This window comes from Theropithecus gelada, chromosome 8 (assembly GCF_003255815.1).
Source record: "Theropithecus gelada isolate Dixy chromosome 8, Tgel_1.0, whole genome shotgun sequence".
Lineage (NCBI taxonomy): Eukaryota > Metazoa > Chordata > Mammalia > Primates > Cercopithecidae > Theropithecus > Theropithecus gelada.
In genome coordinates, this window is record NC_037676.1 from 135,557,904 (window position 1) to 135,579,451 (window position 21,548).

The 21,548-nt window shown below is 50.8% G+C and overlaps 1 protein-coding gene across 4 annotated transcripts in view; it reads right to left on the bottom strand.

The window, feature by feature from the left end:
- The window catches only part of NDRG1 (N-myc downstream regulated 1), a 60,368-nt gene that overhangs the window by 22,810 nt on the left and 16,010 nt on the right, over window positions 1–21,548 (bottom strand). For 2 of the 4 annotated variants that reach the window (XM_025395280.1, XM_025395281.1), the window contains exons 3-5: window positions 20,331–20,366; window positions 4,728–4,833; window positions 2,259–2,379 (exon numbers count right to left, since the gene is read on the bottom strand). In XM_025395280.1, the coding sequence (XP_025251065.1) occupies window positions 2,259–2,379; window positions 4,728–4,833; window positions 20,331–20,366 (263 nt within the window). The remainder of the gene's footprint in view (window positions 1–2,258; window positions 2,380–4,727; window positions 4,834–20,330; window positions 20,367–21,548) is intronic. The other 2 variants (XM_025395282.1, XM_025395283.1) reach the window with 2 other exon arrangements.

Consider the following 21,548-nt stretch of genomic DNA (forward strand, 5'->3'; position numbering starts at 1 on the left):
CTGTGAGCAAAGCAGAGGCAAACCAGGACAGGAGCCAGCCCTCAAGTCAACAGAAACAGGGGGGTGTGACTCATAACAAAGGCTATCGAAAGAGAACTGCCGTGATCAGGTGATCAGGAAGGGCTTCTTAGAAGAAGTGACGCTGAAGGGGTCATGGGAACCTGATGAGTAAAGCGTGTGGGCAGGGAAGCAGCGTGTTCAGATGCCCTGGGAAGAGCCAGAAAGAGCCCATATGGTGTGGCTCCACATCAACAGAACCACTGAGTTAGAAGCCACAGGGCAGAAGAGGGGCAAAGACATGAAGCTCCTCTGAAATGGCCACGCCTCAGTTTGGAGCCAGCAGCTCCTAAGGTGTGACACTGGAGAAGCCACTTAATTGCAGGACCCTCTGTTTCTTCCCTGTTGCCCAGGGCTGGTGTGAGGCAAGGAAGCAGCAGAATTCTACTCCCAAGGTCCCTCCTGTATAGATGGTGGAAGCCAGAGCCAGGAGGAGCCCAGCCAGGGATCCCCCACCCTGCTCTGCTGTCTCAGCTTCAGGATACAGGGGGCTCACCCTTAAAGGGCCTGGGAGACTCCCTCTCACCCCTCCCAAGCCCCACACTCTCCTCTGCCCTACTCCAGGAGGAAGAAACAAGTCAGGCCCCACTCTGACAGTGGGTCCCATGAGATGCACACAAAAACCACCTAGTAAACTAGGGGGAAAACACCCTGTAGTATCTAGACCAACTGAATAAAAATTCCTGGGGGTGGGGCTCAGGCCTCAGAATATTTGTAAAACTTCTCCAGGGGGAACTAAGAGTCTCTGCTTTCCCCCCAAGTCTTTCACACTATTCATCCAACCAAAGATAGATTTACTGACATACCTCTGGCTTTATCTGCTGGTTAACAATTAACCATGTCCCACTGTTTTAATACACTTTTAATTTTTGGTCCTGGTCCCATATGGTTAGCTGTACCTTCCCTTCCTCTCTGATAAAGGTTAATTATTAAGGATAATTCTGAACGCTAATAAAAAAGGATTTCTATTTATAAATGCCAAGAAGGCCCCTTCTGGAAGACTTTAAACCCAAGAACCTGCTCCTGCCCTGGTTTAATCAGAGCGTCAGGTGCGGGGACAAGAGGGATTATCTCTGAGGTCTGCCTCCCCAACGTGATGCTGATTGGGGGATCCAACAAGCTTGACCATAATTGCACAAGGGGAAATTGAAAGGCCATGCCCATACAGATCACGGGCTGACAAGGGCCAGGCAGTGTAAAGACTCTCAACTAAGGCAGCCTGATGTTCCAAAGAGGATACACGTCTCAGTAGATAGGACCAAAGCCAACTCCCCGGTTCTCAGCTGTGCAACCTTTTTTTCTTTTTTGGAGACAGAGTCTTGCTCTGTCACCCAGGCTGGAGTGCAGTGATGCGATCTTGGCTCACTGCAACCTCTGCCTCCCAGCTTCAAGGGATTCTCTGGCGTCAGCCTCCCGAGTGGTGGGGATTATAGCCACGTGCCAACACGCCTGGCTAATATTTGTATTTTTAGTGGAGACAGGGTTTCACCATGTTGGCCAGGCTGGTCTCGAACTCCTGACCTCAGGTGGTTCGCCCACCTCGGCCTCCCAAAGTGCTGGGATTACAGGCGTGAACCACTGTGCCCGGCCTCAGCTGTGCAACCCTGAGCAAGGTAGTTAATGCCTCCATGCCTCAATATGTTCATCTGGAAAATGCAGCTAACAATACCAACCACAGAGCTAGCTGTAAGGATTAACCCCAATGTTAAACACGAACGATGAAGCCTAGCCCACAGGAAGTGATCCATCAACATTACTTCTCTCCCTCTCTTTTTCTCCACAACCTTCTAGGTTTTTCACCACACTATTTGGTCATGTCAAGTCCTCCTCCACTTCAGTCCTGTCCAGGCTGAGCACACCTATGGTAATGCCAGCCATGCAGGAAGGCTGGGGCAATGGGGAGGTAGCATCTGATGAGTATCCTGTTTCAGTTTAGGAAGATGAAAAAGTCCTAGAGACAGATGGTGGTGATGGCTGCACAACAATGTCTGAATGTCCTTAATGCCACTGAACTATATACTTAAAAGTGGTTAAAGTACTAACTTTTATGTTATGTATCTTCCCACAATTTAAAAAGTGGTTAAGACAATACATTTTATATTTTACCACAACTAAAAAGTATTTAAAAGAGCAAAGCAGCCGAACCCCTCCCCGACACCCAGTTTCCATGCTGTAGAGCTCATAGGGCAAGAGGCTCTCACCCTGCGGGGAAGGAGGCTGCGCCGTCCTGCTGGCCAGGGGCGTCCACGTGGCAGACGGCGAAGTGCTGGGTGATCTCCTGCATGTCCTCGTAGTTGAAGAGGGGATTGTAGCAGGTTTTGTCTGAAGAATAGCAGAGAGGGAGAGACGAGAAAGAACTAAGAGGAGAAAAAAAATTAGGTGTCTCGGTGGCAAAGCTCATTCATTTTGTTTCACTCCTATTCAGAAGAAGGAAGTGAACTTGGAAGAACACAGATGTTCGCGTTTTTTGTTTTCTGGTTTTGTCCCCATGCCCACTTTCTTCTGGTGATAGAAAGCAAGAGTAAGTCATGGGGCAAAGGAGTGGGAGCTGGCAGATGAATCTTGCAGTTGGTGCTGGAAGGGGCTCCCAGGATGGCTCCTGCAGCTCCTCCAGTCCGTCAGGGTCAGGATGGCCCTGGCGTGAGATGGGTTTGCCCCCCTGATCCTCTCTTTCCATCTGGGCCCACTATACCCTCCTATCTGGGGTACTGGCCCAGGACACACATAATTTTCAAACAAGGAGGAGCATGGGAGGTGAGATGTGCCTCCTCCTTTCATGTGGCCCGGATGAGTCTCCTCACTGCTGAAGCCTAAGAGAGTCGGGCTGCTCACCCTACCTCCTGTCCCTTTTCCTCCTGGGCACTCAGCTAGACAGTACTTCCCAGGCTCCCTTGCAATGAGAAGCAGCCATGTGATCTGTTTCTGGCCAATAGCCTGTGACTGTCACCATTTCCTCACCATACCTGCCACCGAGATCCTCTAAGATCCTCTAAGCTTCTCTCTTCTCCCATCTACCTGCCAGAAGCACAGTTTCCAGCAGAAGGCTCTACAGCCCCAGGGGATGGCAAACCCCCAAGCTAGAAGGAGCCTGGGTCCTTGAATTGCCAAATAGAATATGTCCCACTCAACACCCACTAAACTGTTACGTGAGCGAGAAATAAAACACATATTGTGTTAAGCCACAGAGGGCTTGGCATCTTTTGTTACAGTGGTAAGCCTATGATAAACCAACAATGAGCCTCTCTACATGGGGAGAGGCTGCCATGTGCAATTCCAGTTCCTTGTCAGAGTCAATCAAATAAGACAGTGTAACTCAAAATACCCAGCACGGACCTGGTACAAAATGGATGTAAGGGAAACAGACAGGGGAAGAAGTGAGATAAAAGAAGGTGAGAATGAAGTAAAAAGTGGTTTTCAGTGGATTTCCGTGAAATCATCCCCAGCCTCAAGGTATTGATAAGCTTTATAGAAACAAATGAAAATCAGGCAGTCCATCATCAAAAATCAAGGAAGCTTGCAATGCAACTCAAGTTCACAAAAATTACGGGACCAGTGAAACCTATGTGTCTTCTGATTCCTCACGGAAGAATTCACCTCTACTCCATGAAATTTCAGCATTTAGTAGATTCCATTCCATTTGCGTCTATGAAAAATGGGGAACCCACCTCTGAAAACCCTGCGGTAATCTTGGAATTCACAGTCTAAACGTTCATGGCGGTGTCACTCACACAGCCAAAAAGTGAAAATGCCCCAAATGCCCATCAACTAAAGAACAGATGGCCGGGCCCAGTGACTCATGCCTGTAATCCCAGCACTTTGGGAGGCGGAGGTGGGTGGATCACCTGAGGTCAGGAGTTCGAGGCCAGCCTGGCCAATATGGTGAAATCCCGCCTCTACTAAAAAAACAAAAATTAGCCAGGTGTGGTGGTGGGTGCCTGTAATCCCAGCTACTCGAGAGGCTGAGTAACAAGAATCGCTTGAACCCAGGAGGTGGATTACAGTGAGCCAAGATCCGCACCACTGCACTCCAGCCTGGGCAACAGCACGAGACTCTGTCTCAAAAAAAAAAAAAGAAAAGAAAAAAAGAATAAAGTGTGGTAAATTCATACAATGGAATATTATTATTCAATAAAGGAATAAAGGCAGTACAAATACTAATGCATGGCCTGGATAAACCTTGAAAGCATTATGAAAGAAGCCAGTTACAAAAAAATTACACGTTATTTGATTTGATGTATACAAAATTTCAGAACAGGCAAATTCACGGAAAAGGAAAGTCAATGAAGGGTCAGTCATCTGGGGGTGGGGTGACAGATAAAAGTACAGGATTTTTTGGAAGGATGAAAATGTTCCAAAACTGTGCTGATGGTTGCCCAGTTCTGTGAAAAGACTAAAAACCATATGTGTGCATTAATATAGAAGTCACTGTCACAGATAGCAAAGAACTCCCTGTGTTCCCAGCGCCTCTGGGCACACAGACAACTCCGTGCCCACATGCAGCGCATTTCTGGCTTTTCCAGGCTGTGGCAAGAGTTCTTCCCAGAACAGCTCCAGGAAGTCCCAGGCAAAAAGAAACCACCGGCTCCCGGCCACCAGCCCTTCTCGGCTGCCTTTTTCCGCCACTCTCTTGGGAACCGGCTGACAGGGAACCAGAGCTCCTCAGAACTTACGGTTCATGCCGATGTCATGGTAGGTGAGGATGACAGGCCGGTTTCCCTTGGGAGTCCCACACAGCGTGACGTGAACGGAGCCATGTAAAGTCTCGATGTCCTGCTCCTGAGGAGACACAGCAGACAGTGGGCTGGTCATGCGGGGTTCGTGGCATCCGTGTGGCTGAAGACACCCAGCCTGTTTCCAACTGTGTTTTGAGGAAGCTCACTTCTCATCTGGCCATAAGATCCCTGGCTTCGGGCAGCAGCTCTCTCTGGCCAGAAGCCACTCCCACAGGGCTAGGAGGGGACTCCCAGGAAGCAGGGGACAGAGGCCTGGCTCAGACTGTGCTGTTAAATGCACAAAATGCCAGGGACAGGGCTTGCCCGTGACCATCTCTGCATCGGACTGTTTGCTCCATCCGGAAAACAGGCCACCAAGCCTGTGCTTCCTTGCCCCCAGGCCCCACTGACCCCACAGGTTACTGTACCTGTGACTAACATCTGGTGGCTTGGAGTTACCCAGAATTCACTCCCCACTTCCAAGAACAGCCCCCAATTTCCTTCAGGAGCCCACCCAACACTCACCCTCAGTCCTAAGAGTTCTGTTGACATTGACCCCCCTCCCCACGTTTCACAAGTCAAGGCCAGTTCATGCACTCCACCTTCCAGATGCAAGGACTGGATTAGGTAAGAACACATAGGTTGGCTCAGGCCAACTAAAGCCAACTGCACTTATTTCCAGTAATTGGGGAACTGGACTGGACTTGATGGAGTAAGGCTGAGAGGGCTGGATCTGCAGCAGCCACATTGTCACGATGAGGCAAGGGCCTGCCTGAAAGTATGGCCAGCCCAGGGACAGAAAAGAGTGAAAGAAGGTTTGGGGATGGCATCCACCACCTGGGATTTTCAGTTACATGGGCCACCAACTTCCAATCCCATGTAAGCCATGTTGAGTTGACCAAAAGATTCTGAATGATACCACGCCCATTCTCCCTCCTGCCCTTCCTTCTCATTGGGCCAGGTGGTTCTTCTGGTCAAGGCCAACTCTCCAGCTCGGCCAGCGACCCCCAGCCAGCTTACTCCCAGTCATCCCCGTGCCTCTCTGCACCAAACCTTCCTAACAGTTGAAGACCTGCTCATCTTTCTTCCTCTGGAAAACCAAATAAAAAGGCACCCTGCCTTGGTTCCAAGCACCCCGGTTCACTCATGGACCAACCTTTCACCTGCCATGTTCATCTGAACTCCTGCAGAGGGTGGTCGTGAGTCTTTCTCAATTGTCACTTCCACTCGCCCTTCACCCCATGCCTACCCTGGGCTTCCGCCCTCCTCAAGGTCACCCAAAAGGTTCCGAGGACCCCGGTCACTCGTCTCCCTTGAGTGATTTCCACGTCTGCGAGCAGTGACCTCCCCTTTGAAGTGCCCCGCTCTGGGCTCTGCTCCCACAGGGCCGTTGGGAAGCAGGGAGGCAAGGCCATCAGGCTGCTGAGACCATCCAAGTGCCAAGGCAGTGCTGAGCCATGTCCCTCCATGTCCTCACCCTCACAGGAGCCCTGCCAGGGCCAAGTGACCCAGCTGGCTGAGGAAGTAAAGTCAGTGTCCCAGAGTCACATGGCCAGGCAGCACAGAGGCGGGTCCCCCAGACAATCAACCTCCGCGGGGCCTCAGGCTTCTCAGCACTTGGCCCGCCCGCGAGTGGCGCACACTCAGGCCTCACGAGGCCACTCAGCCCAGCACGCTGCATTGATTTTCCAAAGAGTAAATGAGGCAGTGAAGTGGAACACAGAACACTCCAGATGCTGCTGAACCTGCTTCCAGAAGCTGGCGGAAATGTGACCTATACAGGTCACTGCCGTGTGGCGGCAGAGGAGAGTCAATGTTCACAAACTCACGCTTGAGAAGAGGCGATGGGACAGATCACCACTCAGGTGCCCTGTGGGGGCAAGTCACCTCCGCCCCAGCTTGAATCTTTAAAACAGGAACAGCCTGGCCCTTCCTCCCTCCTAGGGGTGCTGGAAGTCCAGAGAATGCCGGCTGCTCCATCCGCGAGTGACCGGCTGTGACTCGCGGATGGCAGCCACCCACACGCCATCCACACCAGCGGGTGATCAGATTCCACCTCTGCTACTTCTTCACCCCTGATACTTAAGGCAGTTTGATTTCATCTGAGAAACATTCATTAGGCACCTATTGTATGCCAGGTCCCCTATGTCCCTGCAGGGATGAGTGGGTGACAACTCATAAGCTAGTAGGGGCAGTGGAGACGGTCCCAGGGGGCTGCAGGTCCTCTGGGTCCTCTGAGAAAAGTGGAGAAAGAGGATTTAACCCACTAGGGTGTTGCTGGGAATGGGACCAGGAAAGCCTCCTGAATCCCGTAAGATCAGCGATTCTCAACCTGAGGAACAGGTTCAAAAATAAAGAAAAACGGCATCCAATTCCCAGGCTCCCCTGGAGGGTATGGAAGCTCCGTACTGAGTTTCCAACAAGAAATCACCACCTCCCCCTCCCCAGTGGAGGAGTGCAGGGGTTCCCGACACTCACTTGGAGAACCCCAAAGCCAGCCAGCCCCAGGCCACCATCGTGCTTCTGCAGAAAGGAGACAAGCACTCTAGCTCACTCACGGACCAATCTCTCACCTGCCATGTTCATCTAAACTCCTGCAGAGGGTGGTCCTGACTCTTTCTCAATGGCCACTTCCACCCACCTGCCCTGGGTTTCCGCCCTCCTCAAGGTTACCTAGAAGTTCCTTGTTCCTGAATGGCCAGAGATGCGGCAGTGGTTACCAGGGGAGGGTGGTGACGTATAAAGAATGTACTGTACGGAGCTAGGCCCAGCCCCCTGGGAGCACCTGGGCCCGCCCAGCACGGGGTCATCCTGGCACCTGCATTAGCCCCCAACACCGTAAGTCCCCTGGCACAAAGAGCTCAGCCCCATCTCCCTTCCCCACTCTCTGCCCCTCAGGGCCCAACGCTTCTTTCCTGCACATAACAGGCACTGGAAAAATCCATAGATGAGGGAGCAGTGGCCCAGCTTCCAGTGGGGGCCAGAGATCATCTGCTGGGCCCAGCCTGGCCCTGAAGCCACTATGGGAACAAAGGTCTATTTGTTTGTGGGGGCACATTCTTCATTGTCTCCCCAGCTGGCCCACATGGCTCCCTCTAAAAGACAGGCCAGGGCAGGCGGTGTTCCCACCACCCAGAGTTCAAATCCAAGTCCTACCACTCCCCAACCTCTGAGCCTCCAGGTCCTCACCCCTGAGCTGGGAGAGCCGCCTGCACCACAGGCTCCATAGCAGGAGAGGAGTCACCTGCACAGAGCCCAGAGCACAGCACTAGGCTGGAAGGGGACTCCCAGTACGGGCAGCAGAGGGTGCTAATGTGGTGGCAGGTATGGGACACGCCACCCCAGCTGGCATCAAAAATGTCCCTGGCAGCCCCGGGGTTGCAGGTGCGTAGCAGATTTCTGACTCATCTCTTTGAAGGTCTTAAAATCTACAGCCATGGAACCAGAACTAAATTGGAGGATCTATCCTTCCAAGTCCAAGAAGGAAAGGCTACCTGGGTCTCATTTGCTGCTCTGTCCACAGACCTCTGCACAGCTGCCTGCTCTCAGTGGGCACCCAGTATCTGATAGATAAGAGATCTGATCCTGGCAGATAATAGTGAATCACTAGGAAGGAACTTTATCTCCTAAGGGCATTGATCCATGTTGGGCTCTTCCCCACTCTGCTCCTGGATTGGCCATGAGATGCTCAGCTCCCTCCTGATAAGACCCCCAGGGTTGGTGAGAGCCTAACAGGGCACCAATGCTTCACTCCAGCTCATGAGGAGTGTCAGGACCCTGGCTGCTGCCTCAACACTGCCCCAAACCTCAGCCTGAGCAGGACTCAAAAAAGAGGCTTTCGACATTGCTTGCCTTGGTGGGAAGGACAAAGACCCCGTCTGAGAAAGTGGAAGTGAAGTGGTGGAAGTCACGCAGGGGCAGGGCTGCCTCCCAGGCATAGGTGAGCAGAGGTGAGGGAGAACATTTGCTAAGCGCCTACGAAGACTAAGGCAGGGTATCAGACCTCCATGCCACCGGGAGGCCTATCAATCCCATTTTACAGGTAAAGAAGTTGAGGGGACTCTCCCAAGGTCATAGGCTTGTGGTGGTAGAGTCGGGATTTGAACTCTCTCCACTGGGCCCTTGCTCCTTTGTGCCAGGGTCTGCTGGCCCCCATCGGTCCTCCGCTCAGTTCCTGGACCCCCGGCACACACAGAAGGAGGAGAAAAAAAGCAAGTGTTGTACCTGTACCCAAGTCCCATCCCCTAAGTCACACACATACACACACACACACACACACACACACACACCCAACAAACACACCCACCAACAAACGCACGTGCACGCACGCGGTTCTAAGCCAGTCAGAAAGACTGTCTGAGATTGAATGGGAGAATTACAATGCTCACAAACACAGGCCTTTGTCCTATTCAGTCCCAAAGGAATGTTCTGTCCTTCTGTCCCTGCCGGGATAAATCACTCAGTGTTCTGGAGAGAGGAACCCGTCCCGTGTCTTCCACGTTTTCCCAAAGAGAAAGCACAAGGAACCCAGCACATCAGAACTGCAAGGTGCACTGTTCATCCTCTTGCCTGAGAGAGCAAAGTGCCTGTCTCGGGGCTCATCAGGGACCCCCCAACTTCTGGCTGGGACAAGGCTAGCAACACAAACACAACTCCTTCACCATCCAGAGCCCCACACCCAGCTCTTCCACAGCTCAGGACCAGGCCACAGAAGACCCTGCTCACAGGGCCTGATTCAGACAAGACGACGAAAAGGCAAAAACCCGGCTGCACACACTTGCCTCTCACCTGCTCTGGAAGAGTCTAGAAAGCTTCTCTCTCAAATCTAGAGGTGATGGCAGGGATGGGGGCAGTAATAAACTGCCACTGCATCTTACCCCATGCCCGCTCTGAGTTTCTCACACGTGTTTTCTCATTAAATACACGCAACAACCACTGCAGAGATGAGAAAGCTGAGGCTGAGAGAGATTAAGGACTTCATCCAAGGCCACACAGCTGGAATAGTGGGGCAGGATCTGAACCAAGCTTGGATTAGGATGTCTGCATCCAAAGCCTGTTCTCTTTATCATCCTGTTTCACATTCTGTGCCGGGCAGAAGAGGGGAAGGAAACCTTTCTCTGCCACGTGCACTGTGACTCCCTAAAGGGTGATGCAGCAAGTCAGATTCCCCACACTTATTTGACTGCAGAACACTTGTACCTCCCCAGTGTCTCCAAGGACTGGCCATCCCTGCAGCACAGGCTGTTACACTACCAAACAGAATCGAGAAATAATATCTGCTGCTCCCATCCTCCTAAAACAGGCACCTGCCCCCAAACCGCAGGCATGTGTGTCTTTGTGAGGAAGTGTGCCAGCATTGGAAACACCTCAGCACAGACATCAGATATCACCTCCTTCCTGCTACCCACCATACACACGCCATGCAAACCCTGTTCTCTTCTTTGCAGCACAACCACAATTACAAATATACATGTAACAGCTGCCTCCCCAGCCAGACCGCCAATTCCCAGAGGGAAAGGCTGGCTCTCCAACAGACAGAGTCTGGCCCGGAGGGTGCACTTAGAGATTTACAGTCTACACTGCCTGTATGCTGGCAAGTAGCAAACATGGCACCTACCACTATGGTCTACACCGCCTGTAAGCTGTCAAGTGGGGAAATAGGACCTAACACTATGCCTTGAAGATTTCATCTCTTTGGCTGTCAGTCCTGGCTTGGGAGCTTTAAAACTATGGCAGACTCTGTTGGTTGGCATCCCAAACATCTGTTGTTCCCTTCTTTTTGAGGATAGAATTCCAACTGCTGTACTAAGAAGCCAAGTGCCTGAGAAAGTGGTCCCCTTCCTTACTCAACTCCCTTGAAACCAAGGACGGTCAGGAGGTTCAGTTCTGGCCAATGAGATGCCAGCAGAAATTCCTGCAGCTTCAAGGAGTTTTTTAAAAAGGATCAAACTTGACCTTTTGATTCTTGTCCTTTCACCCTCCTGCCTGCATTCTACTTGGGACATGGATGAGATGCTCGGGGGTTTGGTGGCCATCCTACCAATCTGAGGACCAAAGCCGCATGCTCAGGTGACAGCAGGAAGCTGTTAAGGACTAACTCCAGCAGGGCTGGGTGACATTCATAGCCCGGGGTGTTAGTTTTTTAGGCTGGTGAGAATAGCAAACATTTCCTTGTTACAGCACTGTTTTTTGAGCAACGTTATATATCCTAATGTTATAACCACCACATGCCCTTGGCCAAGTTATCAGCCTTCTCTGACAATCCCTGCCATCAGTTGTAAGCTGAGGTCAATGACAAGACCTCCTGTTCCATTGAGATACTCCCAAGACTAAAACCATGGGACGGACCTGATCGTGTTTTGCAAACTGCGGCGTTTCCCTCCACGTCAGCTGTTACGGACAACCGCTCCAGAGTGATTAGTGTGAAGCTGCCAGGGCCAGCCCCGCTGGCTTAAGTCAACTCTCTGGATGATCCGGAGGGGCTCTGGAGGCCAGCTGTGACTGTCTCCCCACTGCCCCCGGTAATCCCCTCCTTCCCAGCAGGCCCTGGCCAGATGCCGACCGTCCTGGGCTCTAAGAGGACGACCGCGTACCCAGGCTCTAAGTCAGTTGGTGGGCTGGGCGACCCCTCCCTCAGTCTGACAAGCCTTGGGGTCCAAGCATGGCCTGACCAGTCAGGGTGCCCTCTGGAAGAGCAGGCCAGGAAGCTGACTGTGGCTCATCAGCATAAAGTCAAGGCCCACGGCAGCAAGAAAGGCAAATCATGGGAACAGAGGCTCAAGTGAAAATGTCAGGGGCCTGCCCCCTCCCCACCATCTTTTCATAAAATGATACACTCCTCCCCCTATATTTTCCTGGTTCATCTCCTGTGCCCATGGAGGAGGAGGGGCAGCCACAGCAGTGCCATTCATCTCGATGATCCATTCCATTAAGTAACAAAAACAGGCCAGGTGTGATGGCTCACGCCTGTAACTTTGAGTTTGAGACCAGCATCTGCAACACAGTGAGACCTCCTTTCTACAAAAAATAAAATTAGCCAGGCATGGTGGCTCATGCCTATACTCCCAGCTACTAGGGAGGCTGATGTGGGAGGATCACTTGAGTGCGGGAGGTCACAGTTGCCGTGAGCCGAGATTGCACTACTACACTCCAGCCTGGACAACAAAGGGAGACCCTGTCTTAAAAAAAAAAAAAAAAAAAAAAAAAAGAGTAAAGAACACACAAAGTACCCGAGATAACTGAGGGAAGTGTGTGTAGCCAGGAGGAACACGATAAAAAGACAGCCACCCACTTACTAAGCAAGTTCAATAAAGCCAGCTTTGTCTCCTGTGCTGTATCATGACAGCCATTGAACAGATAGTCTCCGGGGCCGAAGTATAGGTGCCCAACAAGATAACAGAGTAAAGATTCAAGATAGATAGGTCCTTGGGCTTCCAAAGCCATGACTCCCCTGCAAGTCACACACAATGGAAGACCTTCCAGAGGTCAAGCTGGGCCTGTCACTTCTCACTTCATTCCCCAGGCTTCTTTCATGTTGACATAAGGTCAAGAGAATTAAACAAGGTTACACGGAGTCAGGGAACAGGCTGCTATGGGCAGAGGGTGTCAGCCTGGGAATACAGCATACAACTGGAACCCACACTGAAGACCTCAGTTCTCCAAGGAAACAAGAATTAGGAAGAGCGTCTTTGTTTGGATTAGGGTGAAGAGATGGAGCAGACCGCGTCATCCATGGAGCAGGGGAGGGCGACAAAGACCTGTGAGCTGAGCTGGCTGCTGTGTGCATTCAGTATCTGCAGTGCACTCAGGGACAGCAATGCTCCCCACTGTTTCACAGATTAGGAAACTAAGCCCCAGGGAGGTCAAGCAAGTGGCCAAGGACACGCGAGTAGCAAATGACAGGGCTGGGTCTGCACTCGCTTCTGCTCACTGCACCCTTTCTGGGACGCCAAGAGATGAGTGAGGTCAGCCTGGCAGAGCCTAGCCTGGACAAACCTCAGAGGCCCTGGTATGAGCCCTACCTCTCCTGTTCTATTGGAGGGTGCTCCTAGGAAACCCACAGCAGAATTGCAGAAGCAGCACACTGTGTTTATTTTCCAAAGCCTCATTTTGCGCTGATCCAGATGAGTGTTCCTGCCATCTGTCACTCGAAGGGTTTGCTCTAAGTCCCAATGGCTTTGCTAGGAAGTAGGGCTGGGGGAGGGCGAGGTTGGGAAATGGCGAGTTGAGGATTTCCAGGCTTCTGTCTGAGTTCTGCCCACCTTCAGTCATGGGGCATGAAAACAAGAAGCAACTGTGTGGAAAGAGAGAAATTAGCAAAAGGTCACCATTTCCATTTTCCCTGTGAGCTGGTCTGCTTCCAAAAAGAGGAGGGAAAACAGCCCCCCTGAATGGGATCGTACATCCCCAAGACCAGCTCAGCTCTGCCGAACAAGAGGCCTTGCAGCAGAACGGGAGCCAGACCTCCGGAGCCCCCGCCCAGCCCTGGTACTGCCCCAGCCCCTCCACCACTCCACACCGAGGCCCCACGGGTAACATCAGCTCACTTCTCAGGAAGCCCTGGTGAGCACACAAACACAGATTCCCATGGAAACCAAATCAAATCTAACCGTCTGAATAACTCCAGATCCAGGTGGAGGGAAATAGAAGCAGCAAATCCAACAGAAAAAGCAATTTGAAGCCACAGAAAGTCACCCGGCCCACGAGATACAATTTATGGGTGATGAAGTCAACGCTGCTGTCCCTTCCCCAAAACTCGTTAAATTCACTTTGGCTCCAGACGTGCGGACTGAATCCGCTTTCGCCATCTATCTCATCGTGGCGTGACACTGAGCAAATCCCTTCAGATTTTCTGGGCCTTGTATCTTCGATATAAAACGAGGATGGCAAGGATACCTCCCTCAACACGGTTTCATGAGGATCACATGAGCAGATGCAGGAAAAGAGCCCAGCATGGTTTCTGACATACAGCAGAGCTCAAGAGAGGCCCACCAGTACAACTTCCATGACTATAGCATTTTTCGGAAGCAGATGGATCTAAATCTAGGAGTATCTCAACAGTACCCTCTGGCAAGTTCCCTAACATCTTCAAATGGGTTTCTCATCTGCAAAAGAGGCCAATACCCCTCACCTTGGCAGGGAAGCCCTGAGACAATGAGTACGCAAATATTCATTCTTCCTCCTCTTCTCTCCCTCAGGTGGCCTTCCACAAAGCTCCCCGTCTGGAGCAGAAGTCTTAGACTCTAGAATTATAGCCAAAGAAAAGAAGCTGGAACCCAAAACACTCCCACCCTCCCTACTCCTCAAATTTGCAAACACAATTGCCTAAAACCTGATGCCGGAGGCCTCTCAGCAGAGCCAGATCAGACCGTGTCCTTCCTGCAACCCCGACACCTAGGCCAGCAGCCCGCCCACCCCGTGCTCTGAGGGTTCCGGAATCTTCCCAGGAACGGGAGCCAGGCGGGGGCCTGACAGCGCTGGCAGAACCTCATACGCAAATCACCAATCACTTTGCCCGAACATCACCCAGGACAAAACACAGAGACCACCTAAAGGTGATGCCAGTGATGGAGAGATAAGGCCTGATGCCATCTGCTCTGGCAGGCGAGCTGTCTCCTGAGACAGGCCACCCAGCAGCTCAACACAGACTCCACCAGCAGCTCCTCAGTGCCAAGTTCTGGGCTCAGTGTGTGTGTTTTGATTCATTTCAAAAACAAACCAAAAAAAAGCCTAAATTATTGACTACATTGGGAAAGGAAGTAGGAATCTGCCTTAGTCAAAGTGCGGAAGCAGTAATTCTTTTTCAAGGAATAACATCGACTGCTTTCAGATACACAAAACAAAGCCACTCAAGACTCCTTAGACTGAGCCAAGGGGAAGCTATGCCCGGGGGAAGAACTGCCCAGGAGGGAGCCCTATTTTAACAAGCAGGTAAGACACCAACTAAATGAATAGATAAAATCCATTTGCCATTAAGGCACATCAACTCTTGAGTCCTACAACAAATCTTCCTCAGTAGGCTAAACATAAGCCCAATGAAGTGTTGTTTAGATTATCTGCTTGGCTAGATCTTTTGACAAGCAGACGTGGCAAAGGTGAACCAGAATCTAGTCCAAAATGGCTTGATTAGCCTTTGCAGGAACAGGGCTGTACTCAAGCAACACGGTTGAGAGAACTGTCTGCATCAGACAGCCCTGGGCTCAATGTGGCCCACTTCACAGCTGCCGCCCCTGGGAAAGTCTCAGTTTCCTTATCTGTAAAGGATGATGGTACAGGTCCCCAAAGGTTCAGCAAGAGAGCGTGGGAGGCCTTCAGTGCTGGCCTGGCTCATCATCAGAGGACACCGAAGTGCATGGCGGGCAGGTGCTGTCCTGTCACTTTGCTGGAGCTCCTGTGTGAATCTGAGGTCAGAGCATGCTGGCCAGTCCCCGGGCTGATAAGCCCTGTAGGCCCCCTTGACCAAAGCTCTGTCCTTCTCAGTTCCTAGCCCTGTAACCCATCATGCCCCAGAGAGCTTCCGTCGTCATACTGCACCGCATCTTCTGAAGGAAATTCTACAGCAACCCGACACCCAAGATTTTGGAGACTGCTGAAAATCTGGGGGATGCTTTCATCAATCTCATGAGTCCCTAACACCTTCAAATCTAAGAAGCCAAATCTAAATGAATACGGTTTTATACAAAGATTTTCTTTTGGTAACAATCTTGAAAAAGTGTCATTCAACACTCAGATTTCAGCTCAAATATTGTGACTTACTGGGAACACTGAGTCTGTTAACAGCTTACAGGAATAACACATTTTTGCCCTTGGAAATTTCAGAATCCAGATCAGAAAGGCCTTTGCTCCGCCTGGAATGATCTATCCCCAGTCTTCTCTTTGTCACGTGACTGGCTCCATCTATCTTTTAGGTTCAGAGCAATGTCATGACTTAAAAAAGCCTCAACCTAAGACAGCACCCCAGCCATGCCCTCTCCCATCACCTGGCTCCGTATCACCCTTCACTATTCTCTTTAAAGCACCTACAGAAGCTGGAATTCTCACATATGCTTGTTTGTATGTTTGTTTGCCTCTTTCTTCTAAGGAATCCGGATTGGTTTCAAATATGCGCCCTGGAAGCACATAGCTTGAAGTCCCCTTTCCAGCTCTGCGATCTCAGGCAAGTTCCCTAACCTCTCTGTGCTTCAGGTCCTCTCTCTCCATAGGATGGGAACAGGATCGCTGTAAGCACCCATGGGGCACATTTGGCATGCTGCCAGGCACGCATTCTGTGCTCAGCTGTACTGAGCTATTATTCCAGAATGTAGGTTCCTGAAAACACGGGTCACTGCCTGTCATGCTCATCACTGCATCCCCAGCACCTAAACTAAGGCCAGGCACAAAGTGGGCATTTGTTAAAGAAACAAAGGAAGGCACAACAGGGAAAAACGCCCCAACCTCATAGGACAGCTCGGGGGATTAACTCAGAGGGCTCAGCCCAGGCTGGTGCAGGATGCTGGGAGACCTCATCCTGACCTCTGCTCTGTCCTTCCAAAGGCTTCTCTGTGTGGTCCCCACTTTAATGATGTCCTAAGGGGCAGCTCCTTAACCGATCCCAGCCTGAGCCACATAGGTTGACCTTCCCTGAGAGTAGGGGCAAGAGCTCCTATTCTCTGTTCTCTCAGTTGCCTGTGTCCTGAGATGGGAGAATGCAAAAGTGTTTTTGCAGACTTTCCAGAGAAACACAAATGTGAGGAATTATCTTCACAGGGAACAGATAAACTATGCTTTCTAGGTTTCTCAGAATTGACAACCAAGATTTTAAAATCCAAAATAACCATATGATCCAGTGATAGGGTTTGGCTGTGTCCCCACCCAAATCTTATCCTGAATCGTAGCTCCCATAATCCCCACATGTCGTGGGAGGGAACCAATGGGAGGTAATTGAATCATGGGGGCAGGTTTTGCCTGTGCTGTTCTCATGATAGTGAACGAGTCTCAAGAGATCTCATGGTTTTATAAAGAGCAGTTCCCCTGCACAAATGCTCTTGCCTGCCGCCATGTAAGACGCGCCTTTGCTCCTCCTTCACCTTCCACCATGAATGCGAGGCCTCCCCAGTCATGTGAAACCTCTTTTTCTCTATAAATTACCCAGTTTCTGACATGTCCTTATATCAGCTTGAGAATGGACTAAAACCTCCAGCAATTCCACTTATGGGTATATACCCCCCAAAACTGAAAGCAGGATCTCAAAGAGATATCTGTACGTGCATGTTCAGAGCAGGCTATATTACTCACAATAGCCCAAAGTGCCCAAAGTGTCCACCAACGGACAAATGGATAAGCAAAATGTGGGTCATACATACAATAGAATATGATTCAGCCTTAGAAAGGAAGGAAATGCTCACACCTGCTACAACAGGGATGAACCGTGAGGACATGATGCTAACCTATATCAGCTAGACACTGGCAAAGAACAAATCAATGCAAATGAATACAGTTTTATAATAATAATATAGTATATGATTGCACTTATATGAGGTACTTAGAGTAATCAAAATCACAGAGACAGAAGATTGAAGGGTGACTGCCTGAAGCTAGAATGAGGAGTTGTTTAATGGGACAGAGTTTCAGCTCTGCAAGTTTTAAAGTTCTGGGGGTGTGGTGGCTCAAGCCTGTAATTCCAGCACTTTGGGAGGCTGAGGCAGGCAGATCACTTGAAGTCCGGAGTTCGAGACCAGACTGGCCAACATGGAAAAACCCATCTCTACTAAAAATACAAAAATTAGCCCAGTGTGGTGGCGGCCACCTGTAATCCCAGCCACTCAGAAGACTGAGGCATGAGAATTGCTTGAACCCAGGAGGCAAAGGTTGCAGTGAGCCAAGATCGCACCACTACACTCTAGTCTGGATGACAGAGCAAGACTCTGTGTAAACAAAAATAAAAATACATAAAGTTCTGAAGATGGATGATAGTGACAGTTGCACAGTAATATGAACATACTTAATATTACTGAACTTTTAAAAGTAGTTAAGACGGTAAATTGGACGTTATGTGTAGTTTTCCATAACAACAAAAATAATTAGGGAAAACACCCCACGATAGTTAGTGGATAGGGTATGTGATGCTTGGCCCAGCACTGATGCGGGAAGCACCACAACACTGGCCCTTGTTAGTGTCCTCTCTCCAATGCCACTTAACAAGGCTGAAGCGCTGTCTCCATTTCACAGATAGGGAAATGGAGGTGAAGCAACTTGTGCTAGGTCAATCACCAGGAAAGGGCATCCATGGGGCTTGCGGTTCACTCTTCCTGGCTCTGGAATGGGGCTTTCACCTGAGGAGGATGGACAATCACATCCCCACTGCAGGAAGATACAACCTCAGTGCCAGCAAGCCGCTCCCCTGGGGAACACAAGGAGCTGACATTTCAGCCACGGGGAAGGTTGGCAAGGGCAGCTTCGATCAGGCTGAGGGAGGCTGATGTGGCCCGGCCCATCCCTGAATGAGCAGATGTCCCCTGGGACTAACTTCCAGCAGTTCTCAGCTCAGAGAACCAAACAACCAAGGCCATGGTGCTGGTGCTGCAGCCACTGCATCTGTTGCAGCTCTGACTGCCCTGGGCTCATTTTTCCCCATTCTCAAGAGGGTGAAAAAGAGGATCTGCTGCCATAACTCTTAGCTGCCCCACCATGCCACCCTGAAGGAGTGACTTCTCCTTTTCTCTGCCCCTCAGGTTCCCTAGCTGTAAAATGAAGGCTTGGACTTGATAAACCTCAAGACAGTGCATTCACCTCCCACCCTCCTGGAACACCTTCGCATGCGCAGCGTCCTGCAACACAGAGAGGAACGGGATGGAGCTCCGGCCAGGGCGTGGGAGAAGCCTGGACCTCAGCACACGAGTGGCGCAGGAAGAACATGGGCTTCCTTCCTGGTCAGGCAGACCTGAGTGTGGCTCCCGGTCCCTCCACTCTGGCCTCAGTCTACCCATCTGAAAAATAAGGCTAATGGTGCCTCTCATGTTACCATGAGATGTTGAGGCATTACATGAGATATTAGCTGGGAAGCTCTCAGCACAGTGCCTGGCGGGTAGGAAGCCCTCACCAACATCACTAAAACCTACACAAGCAGCAAGGGAAGCTCTCAGGGCTGGAAGAGGCGAGGCCCAGAGTCTGGCACCACTTCCCCAATCACTGCTGAGTGACCTCAGGCAAGTCAGCTCCCAATGCTGTCTCTCTTCTTCTTCTTCTTCTATTTTTTTTTTTTTTTTTGAGATGGAGTTTCACTCTTGTTCCCCAGGCTGGAGTGCAGTGGCGCAATCTCGGCTCACTGCAACCTCCGCCTCCCAGGTTCAAGGGATTCTCCTGCCTCAGCCTCCCAAGTAGCTGGGATTATAGGCACTTACCACCACGCCTGGTTAATTTTTGTATTTTTAGTAGAGACAGGGTTTCTCCATGTTGGCCAGGCTGGCCTCGAGCTCCTGACCTCAGGTGATCTGCCTGCTTTGGCCTCCCAAAGTGCTGGGATTACAGGTGTGAGCCACTGTACCTGGCCCTTTCTTCTTCTTCAACACTGAGGTCAGGGTGGATCTCCAGGAACAGCCTGACACAACCAGGATGAGGAGAAAATACACACCTTGGGGGCAGTATCGAAAGCCTGGATGATCTACTAGCCAACGCTTCCAGCCCCCTCCCCTCCTTTCCCTTCCTTCCAAAGACAGTGCAAGATTCCTCAGCTCGGGATGGATGGGGGCGCATTCATGAAATAAGAGATTCAAGAGGAAAAGTGGAGTTGTTTTGAGGTACGGAGGTAGAACAGAGGAGTGAGATGCAGAGCACAGAATGGGTCCCAAACTGGGGACACGTGTGCAACACACAGGTAGATGTTCAGGTGAGCACATCTCAGCCGCCTTTGGCTGGTCCAGGAACGCGCCTGTCTTTCTTCAGGGAGACCACGAGCTCGCCATATGCTCAGGCTTTCTGCCCCGCCCTCTAGAGCCCAGCACAGCACCGGACCCACCCGAGCTTGGGGCTAACGAGTCTAGGACTTAGAGTTCCTCAAGTTCTGACCCAGCCCTCAGCTGAGAGAGCCTAGTCTGTTCTCCTGAGAGTCTGTTCTTGGACACAGCTGAGCTGCACCCCCTGGCACGCCCTGCAATCCTGAGTGGGGATGGAGATGCTTCAGTTCTGGGCCAGTAAACCACAGAGAAGGCTGGTTTCAGTTTCCCAAGCAGAGCCAAGAACATCGAGCTTTTGCTTCTGTTCCCTCCCCTCACAGGGTCCCAAGCCAGCCCGGCGTTACACCATTTTCCCCACACACGTCCCACCGTTCTGGCCAATTCTTTGGGGCTGAAACAGGAGGGGTCTTCTGCTTCTGTGGGAAGTGACTGGTCTCTGCTTCTCTGGCCAGCACTCAAGCCAGCTTCTGTCTGGGAGCAGCAGCTAAGGGTGAGGACCTAGCTGAGACCACGGCCTTCTCTCCCCTTGCCCGCAACGTTTGCGGAATGATCTACTTAAACCAATGGAAAGAAAGAGGCAAAAGAGAAGATGGGATGAGGAAGGGGAAGGAAAGCCATATCCTCTACTTGCCTGGACATCAAACTCTTGTAGGAGGCTGGTGATGGTCTGTGGAAAGATAAAAAAGATTGTCAATTTCATCTGTGTCCTCTGTAAGAGAAATAATGTTGGGACGTATGGGCCTTTCTACGCCCTGAATCTGTTAACTATGCTCCCTCCTTTGTGGGGTCTCCCTAATTCCTCACAAAGGCAGGCTTTCCTTTCCTTTTTTTTTTTTTTTGGCTTTTTGAGACTGAGTCTCGCTCTGTCGCCCAGGCTGGAGTGCAGTGGTGCGATCTCGGCTCACTGCAAGCTCCGCCTCCCGTGTTCACGCCATTCTCCTGACTCAGTCTCCTGAGTAGCTGGAACTACAGGCGCCCACCACCACACCTAGCTTTTTTTTTTTTTTTTTTTTTTTTTTTTTTGTATTTTTAATACAGACGGGGTTTCACCATGTTAGCCAGGATGGTCTCAACCTCCTGACCTCATGATCCACCTGCCTCGGCCTCCCAAAGTGCTGGGATTACAGGCATGAGCCACTGCGCCCAGCCCAGACTTTCCTTTTCATCGCAAAATAGAAGTCCAGCAGAAAAGCAGACACATTAACTGGATTCCTTTCTGACAACAGCCTTGACAGATAAAAATCTGAAGGTCTAAGCTGATGACAAGCTTGAGAGATACAGAAATTTGATATCTGACTATTAATTGGTCTCCCTGGCTCCACCCGTGTGCTATACTTTTAAAACTCAAACCTGACCACATCATGGTCCTCCTTACATTTTTTCTATGGCTGCTGTCATCTGGACCTGGATCAAATTTCAATCTCTTGTGAGTAGAAACAGGCAGTGGAGACCTCTAAGCATTTCCCTCAACCTAAAAATTCTGAGTTTCAGGCTGGGTGCGGTGGCTCATACCTGTAATCTCAGCACTTTGGGAGGCCGAGGCGGGCGGATCACCTGAGGTCGGGAGCTCGAGACCAGCTTGACCAACATGGAGAAATCCTATCTTTACTAAAAATACAAAATTAGCCAGGCATGGTGGCACATGTCTGTAATCCCAGCTACTTGGGAGAATGAGGCAGGAGGATTCCTTGAACCCAGGAGGCAGAGGTTGCAGTGAGCCTAGATCACACCATTGCACTCTAGCCTGGGCAAAAAGAGTGAAACTCCATCTCAAAAAAAAAAAAAAACAACTCTGAGTTTCAGCCCAAATTCTATCTTTTACCAGATAGTCCATGGCAGGACAGGCCCA